General features: G+C 48.4%; 1 protein-coding gene across 4 annotated transcripts in view; it reads left to right on the top strand.

Annotated features, from left to right (window-relative positions):
- Positions 1–6,856, top strand: part of Arrb1 (arrestin beta 1) — a 95,400-nt gene extending 88,544 nt beyond the window's left edge. For all 4 annotated transcript variants that reach the window (XM_046441992.2, XM_046441993.2, XM_046441991.1 and 1 more), the window contains one exon: positions 870–6,856. In XM_046441992.2, coding sequence (XP_046297948.1) covers positions 870–981 — 112 coding nt within the window. In that variant the 3' untranslated portion in view covers positions 982–6,856. The remainder of the gene's footprint in view (positions 1–869) is intronic.
- Positions 6,857–15,474: the final 8,618 nt, after the last annotated feature.

Here is a 15,474-nt window from a genome sequence, read left to right as displayed (position 1 = left end):
TGCAGATTACCCTGCAGTGAAAGGCCTTGGTGACACCGGACAGTGGCTGGCGGGGGAGGACCTGGGCCTTCTGCACGAATCATCTCCAGGGCCAAGCAGCTTTCTTGCTCCAGCTGCAAAAGCCACCCTCCCTTGTACCCCAGGAGAAATGTGGGATATGGGGACTCCAGTCATACCTTGAGGACTACCCATGTGGCTGGCTCCATGGGGCAGGGGACATTTTGTGGGTCCCTACCTGGTCTTAAGTGGCTGGCTTTTATGGCAGAAAGGAAGCAGCCCTTAGTCCTGCACCCTGCTCAGGTACCCCTTCCCCTACCAGCCTTCCTCTGCCCCTGTGTAGATTTGCTAGCTCCCCTATCCCACCCCCTCTCCTACCCAGGATCTGGAGAAAGGGCCTTTGTGGCTTTCTCTCCATTAAGCCAGCCCCACTGCTCTCTGGAATGCTTCCTAGGAGTAGTTTTTTGGGTGAGTGGGTGGGTTTCTTGGGCTTGCTCTTGAGGGATTCATAATACACTGTGAGGATGTGGTGGTCTGGCCTATCATGGTGGGATGATTTCTACCTCTGCCACAGAACCACACTACTCCCTGTATTTGACATGCCTCCACCCCCTGCAGAGTTAGGGTCCTTTCCTAGGCCTTAGGCACGAGAGTCAAGTTCACGACCCTCCTGGCACTTTTCAATTTCTCCAAGTCCAGTTGTGACTATCCCCAGAGCCTTTCTGCCCCAGGTTGGCCCCAGAGGCCAGAGACCTTGGGGAGTGTGGTTCTGTCCTGGGTCCCTCTGTGTCACATGTGTCAAGCCTGTGGATATGACTTCTCTCCTCCCTGCCCTTGCTAGCATGCCACGTTGTCCTTGTTTCTCTCTGCAGCGATGACGACATTGTGTTTGAGGACTTTGCTCGCCAGAGACTGAAAGGCCTGAAGGACGACAAGGAGGAAGAGGAGGATGGCACCGGCTCTCCACACCTCAACAACAGATAGACTGGCGGCCCGCGCCCAGCAGCTCCGGGCCACTCTCTTGCACTAGGATGCTTACTTGTCTTCTTCCTGTTCTGGTTTCCCTCCCCTTTGTTCTTCCAATTTCAACTAGAGGACCCCAAGTGGTCTTCCTGGTCACGGTGATGGACCTCTGGCCTCAGGATTGGCCCCACATCACCATGCCAACAGTGCACCACCTTCACCTCTCTCTGCGGTCACCGCTCCACCCCACCCTCTTTTCATGCTCATTCCCACAAAGGCCACCACAGCCCTGGCCTTGGGATTGGGCTTGAGATGGGGAGTGGGAAGGGCAGGGTGGAGCTGGAGGGGCTCTGTCGTGGTGGGTGTGAGGGCTCGGAGGAGTGGGCATGAGGGCTCAAGACACGTGAGAAGATGTCCCCAGTTCTACCTGGTAATGGTTCTGGCAGCTAAAAGATGACTATATTGAAGGCCACCCCCTCCCAACTGGAGGGGCAGAACCATGGATAGCTTCTCAATGCCTTTTTGCAATTTGGACCCACCAAAGACCTCTCCCCCTCCCCCTTTCTCCTTGTCCTGTGTCCCTGTGTCTGATAGTGGCATTGGTGAAGCTCGTGAGCTCATAGACCCAGGAGTGGAAAAAAGCAACGAAATGACTTCCTTACCAGCAGACACCTAGATGGAGGCGAGCCGTGTCAACTAGCCAGTTTTCTTTGGGACTTGTCAGGATGAGCACCTTAGCTGCCTTGTGTTGTGGTGGTGATGGGGGGACTGGGTTCTCACATACACAAAGGTGGGGCTCTTCAAGCACCAGCCCCTGCAGAGGGAGTTTCTGATGGGGCTTTCAGAGGTGGGCAGAGGTGGGAAGTTGAGCCTCCCCTTCTCCCTTCCTTCTCAGACTTAAGACTTTTTTATCACCAGGATCAAGGTGGGAGGTCCAGGGATAGCTGGGGCCACCAGCATCCCCCTCTTTCTCCCTGTAGTCTTCCATGACTAGGCTGGGTTGGCCCTACAGGTGGGGAGAGTGGCCACTGTCAAAGGCAGTCCTTCCCCAGAAGGTAGCAGGCTCCATCAAGATGCCTTCCTGCAAAGGGAAAGAGGCCATGCTTCTTTCCTTGGGGAATGGAGACCCTAGTAGTTCTCAGTGTCAAAGGTACCTAATACCCATTGGCTGGTGTTGGTGTGATTGAGAACTGGGGCCTTTCCCAGGGCAATGGGGCAGACATAGCGATAAGTGGCAAGTATTGAAAGGTATCCTTGTCTGGTCTTTAATGCTAACTTGCTGTATGATCTTAGGTAAGTTTGTTCCCCTCTCTGGGCCTCAGTTCCCCACTGGAAAACCCAGGGACTTCTGGCTTTGAAAATTTGTGAACATTTGAGCTCTGGTCTGCTGGGTGGAGCCAGGGCTGCTTCCTGTTCCATTGGCTTCTAGAGGGGATTCACAGACCTCAGAAGCAGCAGGACCCAAGAGAGCTCCTGTCCAAACTCCAGGCCTAGGAAAGGCCCTTTTTGGGCCTCCGGGGTGTCACCTGATGTCAAGCCTTGACCATAGCCTGCATGAACTGCTCTGACCTAAGCCCTGGGTTTGCTGAGACTTGATGGGGGGCTTGTGATAGGGCCTGCAGGGCTTCACAGCCCCCGGAGGATGTGGGCAACATGAGGTTTACCAGGCAAATATACTAATTAGCAGAACGAGGGGGATTCCTTCTCAATTTCTGCTTACTTCTGTCTTGGCCCCATATTTTCCTGAAAAGGGAGACAACACGACTTTTTTATACAAGTTGGATCCCAACTCTTTCCAACCCAGCACCTCTGGGGATGAGCTGCACAAACCTTTCCCCATGGTGAAATGATGGTCATTAGCCTGGCCCCATGTCTGCTAAATCTCATGAATGCTTAACTCAAGGGACCTCCTTCCCAGGTCAGAACCAGGTCAACTGGGGGCAGTCACATTATCCAGGCCAGTCCCATGGTCCTAGCAGCAGGTGCCCCAGGCATCCAGCCCCTGCTGGAACTGGGTCACTGGCTGGACGCACAGAGCATGTACCCTTCAGTGTCTTCCTCTGAAACTTGGGGCTGGTACAAGACCCTTAGCATTGGGGGTAACCTCTCCCCACAAATATCTTTTCCCCCATCCCTAACATATGCACACAAAAATTTTGCCAGGCTGATTTTTGAAGCTTCCTGCTCTTCAAAATCACACTTGTAGGGATTTTTCCAGTGTTAATTGAAGCTTCTCCAGCTGCAGGGAGTACCAGGGCGCTATCTTTTTGCTCTTTGAGCCAGGACTGCACAAGGACAATGGTAAAGTGTAGTTGAATTCAGCTTCACCATTCTTTGCTGACAGTTTCTGTGCTCTATGCCCAGCCTTGGTGGCACAGAGATGGGTCTATCCCAGTCTCTGTTCCTGGCCAGGGGAAAGTCACAAAGGCATTGCATCCAGGGCTGGTTCATATAGTGCCTTGATGTGAGTTAGAACACAGTGCCCTTCCAGAGGGACTCAGAACACAGCAGAATGCACAGTCCTGTGAGTGTCACACAGGTTGGATTTGGTTCCACTTGCCTATTGGCCAGGTGCCCCTCTCCTCAGCTTTGTGCTGCAGCCCTGAGAGACACAGGCCAAAGCATTTCTGTGGTCTCTTCTTGAAGAGGAGGACCCATATCATCTTTCCAGGTTTCTGGTCAGCTCCAGACACCATCTCTGAACTCAACACCTAGAGATGACCCAGTACTTCTCTGCAAGGCCCCTCTCCATCCTGGAGTCAGCCTGGCCAGGTGACACCTTGGAGTGATAGTGGGGGTGGGGGAGCCTTACTAGGCCCCAGGACCAACCCACAGTACTGGCCCTTGTTATGCCAAGTGTTTGAGGCCTATACCTGCCAAGCAGCCCATTTCCCAGTGGGTCATGGGGCTGGCAGGATGATGCCAATCTGGGCAGGAAGGAAGAACTTGGCCTGGGTGTAGCTGCACAAAGCAGAGGGCCAGCTGGGCTTCCTCAGCACCCAACCCAGAGAGGAGTTCAGTCTTGGGAAGACAAGGACTGAGTCCTTTGGTTGGACCCCAGGGCCTTCTCGGCCTCAAAGCCCAGAAAAGCTAGAGTGGGCTTGCCCTGGTTCTGGTCCAGCTGGCTCCCACTTGGTGCAGCGGAAGCAATGCCAGGGCTGAACAGTGCCCAGGGCTGCTTCTCAGGCCTGGCTGTCACCAACCAGTTGGGTTGCCTTGAGCAAGTCCCACACCTTCAGGCTCGGCTTCCCTAACAAAAATGGTACAGAACTTCCTTCCCTGCCTGACTCAGGACATGGCCGTGAGATGAAAACCAGTGGCCCACGCTCTATAAGTTGCAAACAGCCACCAGGTGTGACCTGCAACTTCAAGAGCACGACCCAAGGTCACACAGGAAGTTAACTGTGCGCCAACCCACCTCCCGCTGGTCTTCATCTCTGGCCCTGCTTCTCACTTAGGTAACTGTCAACCAGAATGAGAAGCAGCCAATTTGGCCTTGGTGACCCAGCTGAGAGGGAAATGCAGACACTATTTGGAAACACCGTGATCACTGACACGCAACCAAGACAGAAAAGATGTGCATGTTTTCAGTGATTGGGGAACAGGGGGGTTCTTGGACCCTTCCAGGCCTGTAGTCACCCACATCTCCCACCTCTCAGACCCCACAGAGGTCAAGAAGGCTTGATACTGAACCCACCATTGCTCTGTAAAAGAAATCTAAGGGTGAGGGGAAATAGAAATTGCCTATTCCTGACCCTCAAAGTAAAAGGCCCCATTCAGGATCAACAGAGCTGCCAGAGCTTCCTGGTGACACTTGAGAGGGCCCTGGGCCCAGGGAAAGCCCAGATCTCTTGCCCTGAGCCCTGAGCCCTGAGCCCCGGCTGATCCTCTCCCAGTGGTTTCAGCAGCCCAGAGAGGCAGCTTGCCTCCTGCCAGTGCCAAGGGCCTGGGCACGCCCTACCCATCCAATCTTGAACTCTTTCAGGGTCCAATCTTGAACTCCTACAGGGTCTCATGGATGCAGGCCTATGCCTGTCCTGACATTTTTCTTTTTAAAATCAATAGGGACCAAAAGAGGCTCCCCACTCCTCCCTCGTACAGCCTGCCTGGTGCAAGCAGCACCATCTCCTTTCCCTCCCTCCTGGACTGAAGAAGCCCCGCTGTGGGGCAGACCCCACCTGGCTGCTCCTGCAGGCTCACTGCACAGTAGTGAGAGGCCATGTGGAAGGGGGTGCACCCTCCCCCAACATTCCCTCCCAACTTGTCACCCCAAAAGGGAAATCAAAGCACAGGTCCCTGGGACCCTTGATCCGTAGACACTGATAGTGGCTTTCCAGCCAGTTCCACAGGGTACCGTGGAACTCCCACAGGGCCTCGTCAGCAGCTCTACGGGAGGAAGGTGGGGGCAAAGGCTGAGTCTCCAGCCCTCCCCACTTCCCACTTCACCAGAACAACTCTGCTTTTATCTCTCTTGCCTGTTGTGGTTTCACTTTAAAAAATTTTGTTTTGAAGAAAAACTTCAAACCACCATTCTGAGGTTTGATCTTAGACCAGCAAGCACAGAGTCTATCCTTGCTTTTCATGTTGGCATGGCTCCGGCTTTCCAATACAAAGTGTCTTCATATCGGAGCTTGGGTCCCAGACCAAGGCCCAAGTGTATGCTTACACACACACGGGTGCACGCGCAGACACATTTCATGTTTTGTTTTGTTTTTTAACCAACCCACCCTGAAGCTCTGGCCTGGGTTTGACTTGGGCAGGGGCTGGTGATCAGAGAGGTTGGGGCTTGACCTAGGCCACAATCCCCACCCAGGACTCTGTCTCCACCCCTGTGTGACACCCCACTTCCCAGCCCAGGCCCTCAGGATGTCAGGAGGATCAGGGTGACTGGAGAAGGAGAAGCTAGAGCCAGGTTCAACTACATTCAGTGAGGGAGATGGACACCCAGGTTCACACAAAGACATACTGAACGAGGACTTTATGACAAAAGTCTCTTCCCTGAGGTCAGGAGTCCCCCAGAGACCTTTCAAGCACCAAGTTTCCTTGAGTAATTCCAATAGGATTCTATTACCACAATTGTGGCCAACCAAGCATGTGGACAACAGGAGATTTTGTGCCCCCAAAGAGGCTGGCCCCCTCAGGAGTTCGCCTGAATTCTTTCTCTGCCTACCTGCCCCTCTGCCCAGGCCCCTCATGGGCACTCAATAGCAGGTGGGTACTTTTGGACCAGCCCTTGGCACAAAATCCCACCTCCTAGGACATTCTAGATGTGAATGTGAAGCTCAGGGCACTGCAAGCCACATGACATGGGAGAAAGAGAGTGCCATCGGATACTTTATGTTCAACCTGTGCCCTTGGAGACCCTGCTGGCCTCAGTTTCTACATGTGTAAAATGGGGCCAGTACCAGGTTGTGCTCACCTTCATAGGGATCGTTGCAAGGGCCACGGGGAGGGTTGTAGGCAAGGAGATAGTTTGAAGTGGCAGCATATGAGACAGGTGCCTTACAAACTTGGGGTGAGGTCCTGTCCTGGGTGGCCAATCTGCAGAGCCCCCAGGGAACCGGTGCAGAATGTACCGTCCCCCTGGGCAGCTGTGCTCAGCAGTGAGGTCTGGTCCCAAATGCTCTGGGACTACCTCTTCCTATGAGCAAGCATATGAGTCCTGGGCCGGGGGAGGTGGGGTGGCTGGGTGGGTCTCCAGGTCTGTGGCCCTTCTGTGAAGTGACTGTCGGTTATTCTGTGGCCCTCTCACTCCTGGACCCCTCCAGGTGAATCGGCTGCACCTGTGGCATTCCTTAGTTCGTCAGATAAGTTATTCCAGTTTATTCAACTCCAACAGAACAAATGAACAAAAGAACCACAAGGAGGAGGCCAATAAAGGTCTTTTGTGACAGAAGATGCTGCTCTCCTTTTATTTCTGTTTCCTAAGCCCCTGGCAGGACAGAGAGCAGGAAGTGCTGTCCTGCTGCCCTGGACAAGGTTTGGTGCCTTCTTCCCTTGTCTGGCCCCAACTCCAACCTGTTCCTTATATCCCTTCTGCTGCCAAGAACTTCCTTCCTGTCCAGTCCTGTCGTTGTCCAGCATGGGAGAAGCTGCTGAGCCTCTGATCCCTCTCAGAACCCACAGGATGCCATGGCCCTTGGGTGAGACCCTTCTTCTATCCTTAACTCCACTGCCCTCATTTGGAGTCAGTCCTAAGCCCTGCCTTAGCTCTGGCTCTTGTTCTTTTCCCATCTCTTGTTCTTCCTGGACTTCTTCCTGAGGTAACTTCAGGTTTTGAAGCCTTCCCTGCCACCTAGGCTAACAGAACGCATGGAGAAATAGGGATCTATGTGAGGAAGAGTTCACATTTTTTCCTGGCACTGGGGATTAAAGCCAAAGGTGCTTAATGAGCCACCTCCCCAGCCCTTCTTATTTTTCATTTTGAGAAAGGGACAGGGCCTCATTAAGTTGCTGAAGCTGGCCTCGAACCTGCGATCCTCCTGCCTCAGCCTCCTGAGTTGCTGGGATTACAGGCATGTGCCATCGTGCCCAGCAGGCCGATCGCCTCTTGACACAACAATAACAACAAAATCAACATTGTATAGAGGACTATAACAGGATCCAGAGTCTACACAATATAACTTTTACAATGTCCAAAACACAACCTGAAATTACTCAACATACAAGTAACCAGGAAACTAATGACAGAAAACTAGCCTCCATCAACAGATGCCAACTTAGGACTTAGAATTCTGTTTCAAATTATCAAATTGAGGTAGCAATTATAACTTGAAGTGGACGGGACAGTCATTGTTTAGAGCAGGGAGATGGAAACTTAACAAATATATAGAAATTTTGGAATTGAAAAATGTAATATCTGAAGTAATATATTCATTGGATGGATTTATAGCAAAATGGAAGTGGTAGAGAAAAGATTTAATGACCTTGAGATAGATCAATAGATATTATATCTGGGAAAAAAAAGAAAAAAGTTGAAAAAATGAACAGAGCCTCAGGGACCTGTGGAACACCACCTTAGGGTCTGAGATTCATGTCATTTGACTCCAGAAGAAAGGAAAAAGAGACTGTTGAGGAAATAATGGCAAAATTGGGGAAAGACAATTCACATATTCAAGAAGCTAAACCTTAAACCCCGAACAAGTTAAACTCAAGGAAAACCACACAGATACCTATGATAAAATTGCATATAATGAAATCAAAGATAAATAAAAACAAAAAAAATTCCTAGAGAAAATAACACATTCTTGTATGTCTTTCCATTCAAAGAATTGCCATCAAAATTCTCAATTAAAAACACAGGAGCCAGAAGGATGTGAAACAGGTTTAAAGTGGTAAAAGAAAAGAATTGTCAACTTATAAATATCCTTCAAGGCGAATACAAAATATGGAGGCTCTTTTTCTTTGTTTTCCTTTTTCTCCCTGCCCCACCCCCACCCAGTGCTGGGATTGAACCCAAGACCTTAGTTCATGCTAGGTGAACACTCTACCACTGAGCTAGATCTCCCGCCTGTACAGATTATCAGTGAAGGAAAACTAAGAAATTGTCACCAGCAGACTCTAAAAAAGAATCCTAAACAAAATTATTTAGGTTGAGCCAATCATGGTGGCACACACCAGTATTCCCAGCTACTGCAGAGGCTGAGGCAGGAGGATTCCCGATTTGAGGCCAGCCTCAGCAATTTAATGAGTCCCTGTCAAAAAATAAAAAAGGATGGGGATATAGTTCAGAGTTAGAACTGTTGCCTAGCTTGTGTAGAACCTGGGTTCAATCCCCAGTACTGAAAAGAAAAATTAGGTTGAAGGAAATTGATGCCAGAGATAAACCCAGATCTTCAGGAATTAAGAGCACAGAGATGGTAACTGTTTGAGTAAAAATAAAAAATATGTATGACTACTGAAAGGAAAAACTATAAAGCTTTTGATGGGGCCTTATCAATGTTGATAAATAGAAATATATATGACAACTATAAGAGACAATACATGAAATATATGTGGCAACTAGAATGTGAAGATAAAGAGATTTATTTGGATCATAAGTTTTCTATATTATGCTTGAAATGGTACAATACTAACCCTAAGTAGACTGAGAAAGGTTAGATATGTACATTGTGATCCCTAGAGCAACAACAACAAAATAGAGCCAAAAATACAAATTAAAATAGAAAAAAAAACAGACTAAAAATTATTCAAATACTCTCTTTAAAAAAGGCAGGAAAGCCAAGACAACTGTTGAGAGCCACAGCCGAAGGGGCCCCAGTGAACTTCCAGCTGCCGGCTGATGATTGGCTCACAGCGGCCCCAGCAACATCTAGCTGATTGGCTCCTCTGCGGTGATGCTCATTGGGCTGTTTCCCTGCCCTTTCAGACCACGGAGCTGCTCATTGGGGGACTTTTTTGGCTCCACCCACATGACCCAGCCAATCGGCCTCAAGAGCAGGAGGATTGTGGGAGGTGGAGAGAGGCTTGTGTTGGAGAGAGAGGCTTGTGGGAAGCAGGTGGTGGCAGTTGGGGCTCTGAGGGTTTTTTCCTGAGAGGCTGTTTTGTTTGGCGTGTGTGGTTCTAAAAATAAAGTTAGTTTCTTTTGACAAGTGGCTCCTGATTGTGCCCAGCCAGACTGTGGCAGACAACAACACAAATAAATAGATTGGAAAAACAGAAAAATAAAGATGGTAGGCTGTTACGCTCTGGAGGTGAGGTGTCCCCAAAAGCTCACGTGTGAGACAATGCAAGATGGTTCAGAGAAGAAATGATTGGGTTACGAGAGCCTCAGCTCAGCCAGTGAATTAATCATCTGATGGGATTAGTTGAGTGGTAACTGAAGGCTCGTGGGGGTGTGGCTGGAGGAGGTGTGTCCCTGGGGGGAGGCTTTGGGGTATATATTTGTATCTGGCTAGTGGAGTCTCTCTCTTTGCTTTCTGATCTTCATGTGAGCTGTTTCCCTCTGCCACACTCTTCTGCCATAATGTTCAGCCTCATCTTGAGCCCTGAGGAGTGGAATTAGCTGTTTGTGGACTGAGATACTCTGAAACCAGGAACCCTCAAATAAACTTCCTCATCTACAGTTGTTCTGGTCAGGTCCTTTAGTCACAGCAGAGAAAAAGCTGACTAAAACATAGTAAAACCAACCATATCAATAACTACATTAATAAAAAATGGCCTAAATACAATAATTAAAGAGACTGCCAGATTGAATTGAAAATATGATCTAACTATATGTTGTCCACAAGAAACCCACTTTAAATGTAAGACATAGGTTGATCACAAAAGGATGGAGAAGATCTACGATACAAAAAAACAATCAAAAGAAAGTTGAAAAGCCCAAGTTAATATCTGGCATAGTAGACTTAAAAACAAGGGATAAAGAAGGACAGACATAATAATAAAAGTGTCTTACCAAGAGGACATAATAATACTAAAAGTAGAGGCATCTGATCATGATGTTTCCAAATACATGAAGCCCAAGGTGGTAGAACTAAAAGCAGAAATCTATAAACCTGGAACGATCCTGTCTTGGTAACTACTAGAGTAAGCGGAGGAAATGTTGCTGAGCACACAGACTTGAGTACCCATATCAGTTAATTTGACCTAACTGACATTATAGGATATTTTACCTCAAAACAATAGAACATGCATTCATTTCAAGTGCATAGTAACTAACTATTCATCAAGAAGGACCATCTTGGGCTGGGGATGTGGCTCAAGCAGTAATGCGCTCACCTGGCATGCATGGGGCGATGGGTTCGATCCTCAGCACCACATTAAAAAAATAAAAATAAAAATGAAGATGTTTGAAGATGTTGTGTCCACCGAAAACTGAAAAATAAATATTAAAAGTTCTCTTTCTCTCTCTCTCTCTCTCTCTATTCTCTCTCTCTCTCCTAAAAAAAAAAAAGGATCTTCTGAGCTTTTCAACAAAACCTTAACAAAGCAAAAGAAACTTAAGTCACAAAAGCAGATTCTCTGATCGCACTAGAAATAAACTAGAAATTAAAAACTGAAAGGTATCTGGAAAATTTGTCCATATTTGGAAATCAAGCAACAATTTTAAATGGGCCCAGTAGAAAATCACAAGGAAATTTAGAGCAAATATTAGAATTAATTGAAAACAAGCATTCAGATTTAGGAGATGTAGCTGAAAACAGTGATTATCTCAATATATGCAGAGAAGGGCATCTGACAAAATTCATTATTGATTCATGATCACAAAAAACTCTTTAACCTGATAAAGGACATCTGCGAAAACACTCCAGCCAACATCACAGATAATGCTGAGAGAACGGGTGCTTGTCCTTTAAGGTAGGGACTAGGCCAGAAGGATCACCCACCACTCCTTCCCAACATCAGACTGGAGGTCTCGCCAGTGCAGAAGGAAGCACAAGATTCAAAGGGAAGACTGATTGTAAAGGAGGAAATAAGATTGTCTCTATTCACAGACAACTCCATTACCTCATTAAAAATACCAAAAAATCTAAAAAAAAGGGGGGGGGGCAGGGGAGTGATTTTGGAGGCTGATAGAACTATTCCCTATCTTAGTCAGCTTACACTTGTAATCCCAGTGATTTAGGAGGCTGAGGCAGGAGGATCGTGAGTTCAAAGCCAGCCTCAGCAACTTAGCAAGACCCTGTCTCAAAATAAAACATAAAAAGAGCTGGGGATATGGTTCAGTGGTTAAGTGCTCCAGGGTTCAATCCCAGGTACCAAAAAAAAAAAATTCCCTCATAGAACTGCATGCCAAAATGTAGATTTTATGCTGTACAAATTTCAATAAATAAGGAACAGAGAAAGAAACTGAACAACATAGAGTTCGCAGCTGTGAACAGTATTTATAGAGCATGCGCCATTTGCTGGCTCTTGTGCTGGGACCCAAAGATGATAAGATAGATAGATCAGACAATCCTTTCCTTCAAATTGCTCACAAATTCACTGAAACAAGGAACGAGGATGAAGGTTTAGATTTGCTGGTGAGGGTGACTGCAAATGGGACCCTGCGCTCACAGTATGCTTCCTACGGGAAGTAACGCTAGGACTATTTTGAAGGATGATAAGGAGGTAGGTAGGGGAGGGGGGCTATAAACATTTCAGGTAGAAGGGCAGCTCCTGGGGAACCTCTAGGGGTGAGACAATCTGGGACCTCTAGGAAACTGTAAGGGCTTTGTGTAGTTGGGGTAAAGGGAACTGGAGGAGTTGGCAGGAAATTGGCCCTGAGGGAGGGGGTTACAGAAAAATCAATCCAAAGGGCTTGGCTTATATCCAAAAGAGAGTGGGAGGGGTTTTAGGCAGGGCAGTGACAGGATTAGATTCATACATTTCCAGGATCTGTAGGATTGAAGAAGCCGCAGGCAGGGGGATCAGGGAGCAAACTAGTAGTGAGATCCACAAAAGAGATGCAGAGGCTGGGGGTGGGGTGGGGTGGTGAATTTAGAAGAAGGACAGATTGGAAAGGTGTTTGGAGATAGAATGGTCAGAACTTGCCTTCTACCCAACTTTGGAGCATTTGGTCTCAGCACCTTCACACTGACCACTTCTGCCTGAATTGATTTTTCCTAGGCTTTTGACATAACAGGTTCCTTTTCCATTCTTTAGGGTAGGTTGCCTTCTCAGAGGGTCTTCCCCCCATTCAGAGGAGACCCTTCCCTGTCACTCTCATTTTGCCCTGTTTATTTCTCTCATAAGAAGGATCTTGCTTATTCATTTACTTGTTTACTGTCCAAAAGCCTGACTCTGGCCAAGTGACCTTGAACAAGTTGTCCATAAGCCTTAGTTTCTTCATCTGTAAAGTAGGAATAATAATACCCACTTCACAGAATTGTCATCAGGGTAAAATGGATTAATACAAGTAAAGTGCCTAGAACCCCATTTTGCCCTGGGGATTGAACTCAAGGGAGCTGCACCACTGAGCTACATGTCTAACCCTTTTAATATTTTATTTTGAGACAGGGTTTCATTAAATTGCCCAGGCTAACTTCAAATTTGCCATCCTCCTGCCTCAGCCTCTCAAGTTACTAGGATTATAGGCATGCGCCATTGCTCCCAGCTTACCAATTTCTATAAAAATGTTAGTTATTACTATTAATATATCCTAATGGAAGTGACTTTTGTCAGTTTTCTTCAAAATTGTATACCCAGCTTTTTCCTAGCACGGTTCATGGAGCATGAAAAGTATTTCATGATTGCCTAAATGAAGGAACTTTCCCATGGCCGCCAGCAGATGGCGCAAGTATGCAAAGAAAAGTTGGAGCTGGCTCCGCTCCGACTCAGATTCGCCAACAGATGTCTCCGCAGTTTCCAGAAGAGAGGAATTCAGGTTAAGTCAGTGGCAGATGCTGTCCACACAGAACCCTGGACAAATATTCCAGAGGCCGGCCTGAACTCTGTAAGAGTATTAAAAAGCCCAAGTGAAGAGTCTAAGGCTAAAAGATGTTTTGCAAGATCGCATATTCTGAAACTGCATATTTTTTGTTTACTCACTTTGCTTGGTTTTATTTTGTAGTACTGGGGATTGAACCCAGGAGTTCTCTACCACTGAGCTGCATCCTCAGCTTTTTTAAAATTTTGAGACAGCGTCTTGCCAAGTTTCTGAGCTGACCTCAAACTTATGAACCTCCTGCCTCAGCCTCCCAAGTTGCTGGGATTACAAATATGGGCCACTGCACCACCTTCTTTGCTTACTCACTTTGTAGAACAGTAAGCAGGAACAGCCACCCAGGCATCTTCTACCATTATAACCTCAGTTTAACGAAGGGGAGGCAGTGAGAGTTAAAAGAAATGTAAACCTTCAGAGCAGAGAGGGAGGCCATAGTGCCCAGCATGGTGCCTCTCCCCCTTTTATTTTTGTGGGACAGGGATCAAGGGAGTTCCACAAATCTTCTCTGTGCACAGGATTAGGGAATCTAAAATTGAGCCAACCCAGCCCCTGTCCTGGGGGAAGCTTATGACCTGGAGCAGACAAGGGGCAAGAAAACTAGTCAGTACAAATAAAGGTCTGGGTGGTACAGCAGAGGGGAAAAGGGCAGGACCCTTGTCCAGCCTGAATGCTCCCTGTGCCGGAAAGAGGGTACCATGTGAGTCAGGGCACAGCACAGGGATTGTTACTAAGATTGCATAATCTGGTGTGGCTGGAGAATAGGGTCAAGGAAGCGGGTATGTTGGTCACATAGTGCTTGGAGACTTTCTGGTCTAGCAGTCTAGCACTTTCTCTTTCCCCTTCCAAGTCTTATCAAAAGTCACTGGTGTCCAGGACCACTAGTCTGTGAAGCCCTAGTTTATTCTTGTCCCCATGTAATTTCTCCTAGTTGTCCCTTTCATGTTAAAGTGTGCCCATTTGGTCACTTTACTTAGGGGTCTCCCTGGGCCCCCTCGGCTTCCTGGGATCTGGTTCGTCCACATAAGCCTCGTGCTCAGCAGAGAGGAGAGACTGAGGAGGAATGGGCTGAATTCGTGGGGACCTCAGAGCTTAGGAATCCCAAACAAACCCCTTTCTGCCTTCGGGAGGGTGGACTGCCCCTGGCTGGAGCAGGACTACTGAAGCCTGTGAGAAGCTGCACTGGTGAGTTTGCCCCGCTTCACTGTTACTTTGTTTTCACCTCCTCAGCCCAGCAGGACCCGGCTCTGGCTGCTGGAGGCAGTGACCATAGTGTGGAGATTCTCTGTTAGGAAGTGGGGTGGCCCTGCCAGGCACTCAGAGCAAAGCAGGGACAGCCCCGGAGGCATCCTGGGCTCTGGATCTGCTCCCAACCAGTGGGTGACCTCGTTGGGCTCCTGTGCTCTCTGAGCCTCAGTTTCCCCACCATCCGAGGAAGGGCTGGTTTAGGGGGTCGGAGAGAGGCTGGAGGACTCCTGGTAAATGGCCCTGAGGCGCCGCTGAGGGAAGAGGATGGGTCAGTGAGGCAGGGGTGAGGGGTGGAGGAGGGGCCTCGGAAGGAGACCAAGTGCATTACCATAGGAATATTAACTGCCCCCGTCACTTCGCCCTGTCTGGGAAAGGCCAGGCCCATAAATTAGGGCTGAGAGTCTGCCAGGCAGAGACTTAATGAAGAAGGAGATGGACTTCAGTGAGAGCAGCCAGTGCCTCCAGAGGTCACAAGTCCAGCCTCAGCCTGGACAGAAAGAACCTAGAGCCAGAGAGGGGCAGGTCGTCCAAGGTCAGAGTGCTGGGCTGGACCAGAAAGGCAGCAGCCAGCTCCGCATGTTCCCTGGCACCCAGCACACAGCAGGGCCTCACCAGTATTTCTAACTGATGAGGGACCAAGTGACAGGGCAGGGCGGGTGCTGAGCATGCCCTGGAACCCCGGACTGCAGTTAGGCTAGGCCCGCCCTGGCTCCCACTCCAAGGGGTTGTGGAGGTGAAGGGCTTCTCTGAGAGGTGTTTTTTTTTTTTTTTTTTTTTTTTTTTTTTTATTTTAAATTATTTATTAGAAAAATCTCAAACAGAAAATAGTATAATGAGCTCCAGGTACAGTTCACACAGCTCCAACAATTATAACCAGTTTGCTACTCTTGTTTCAGTTATAC

Source organism: Marmota monax, unplaced genomic scaffold (genome assembly GCF_021218885.2).
Source record: "Marmota monax isolate L192 unplaced genomic scaffold, Marmota_monax_Labrador192_F-V1.1 WCK01_AAM20220418_F8-fsc00068, whole genome shotgun sequence".
Classification (NCBI taxonomy): Eukaryota; Metazoa; Chordata; class Mammalia; order Rodentia; family Sciuridae; genus Marmota; species Marmota monax.
The sequence above is the reverse complement of the archived record's forward strand: the minus strand, read 5'-3'. Positions and strand labels throughout refer to the sequence as shown.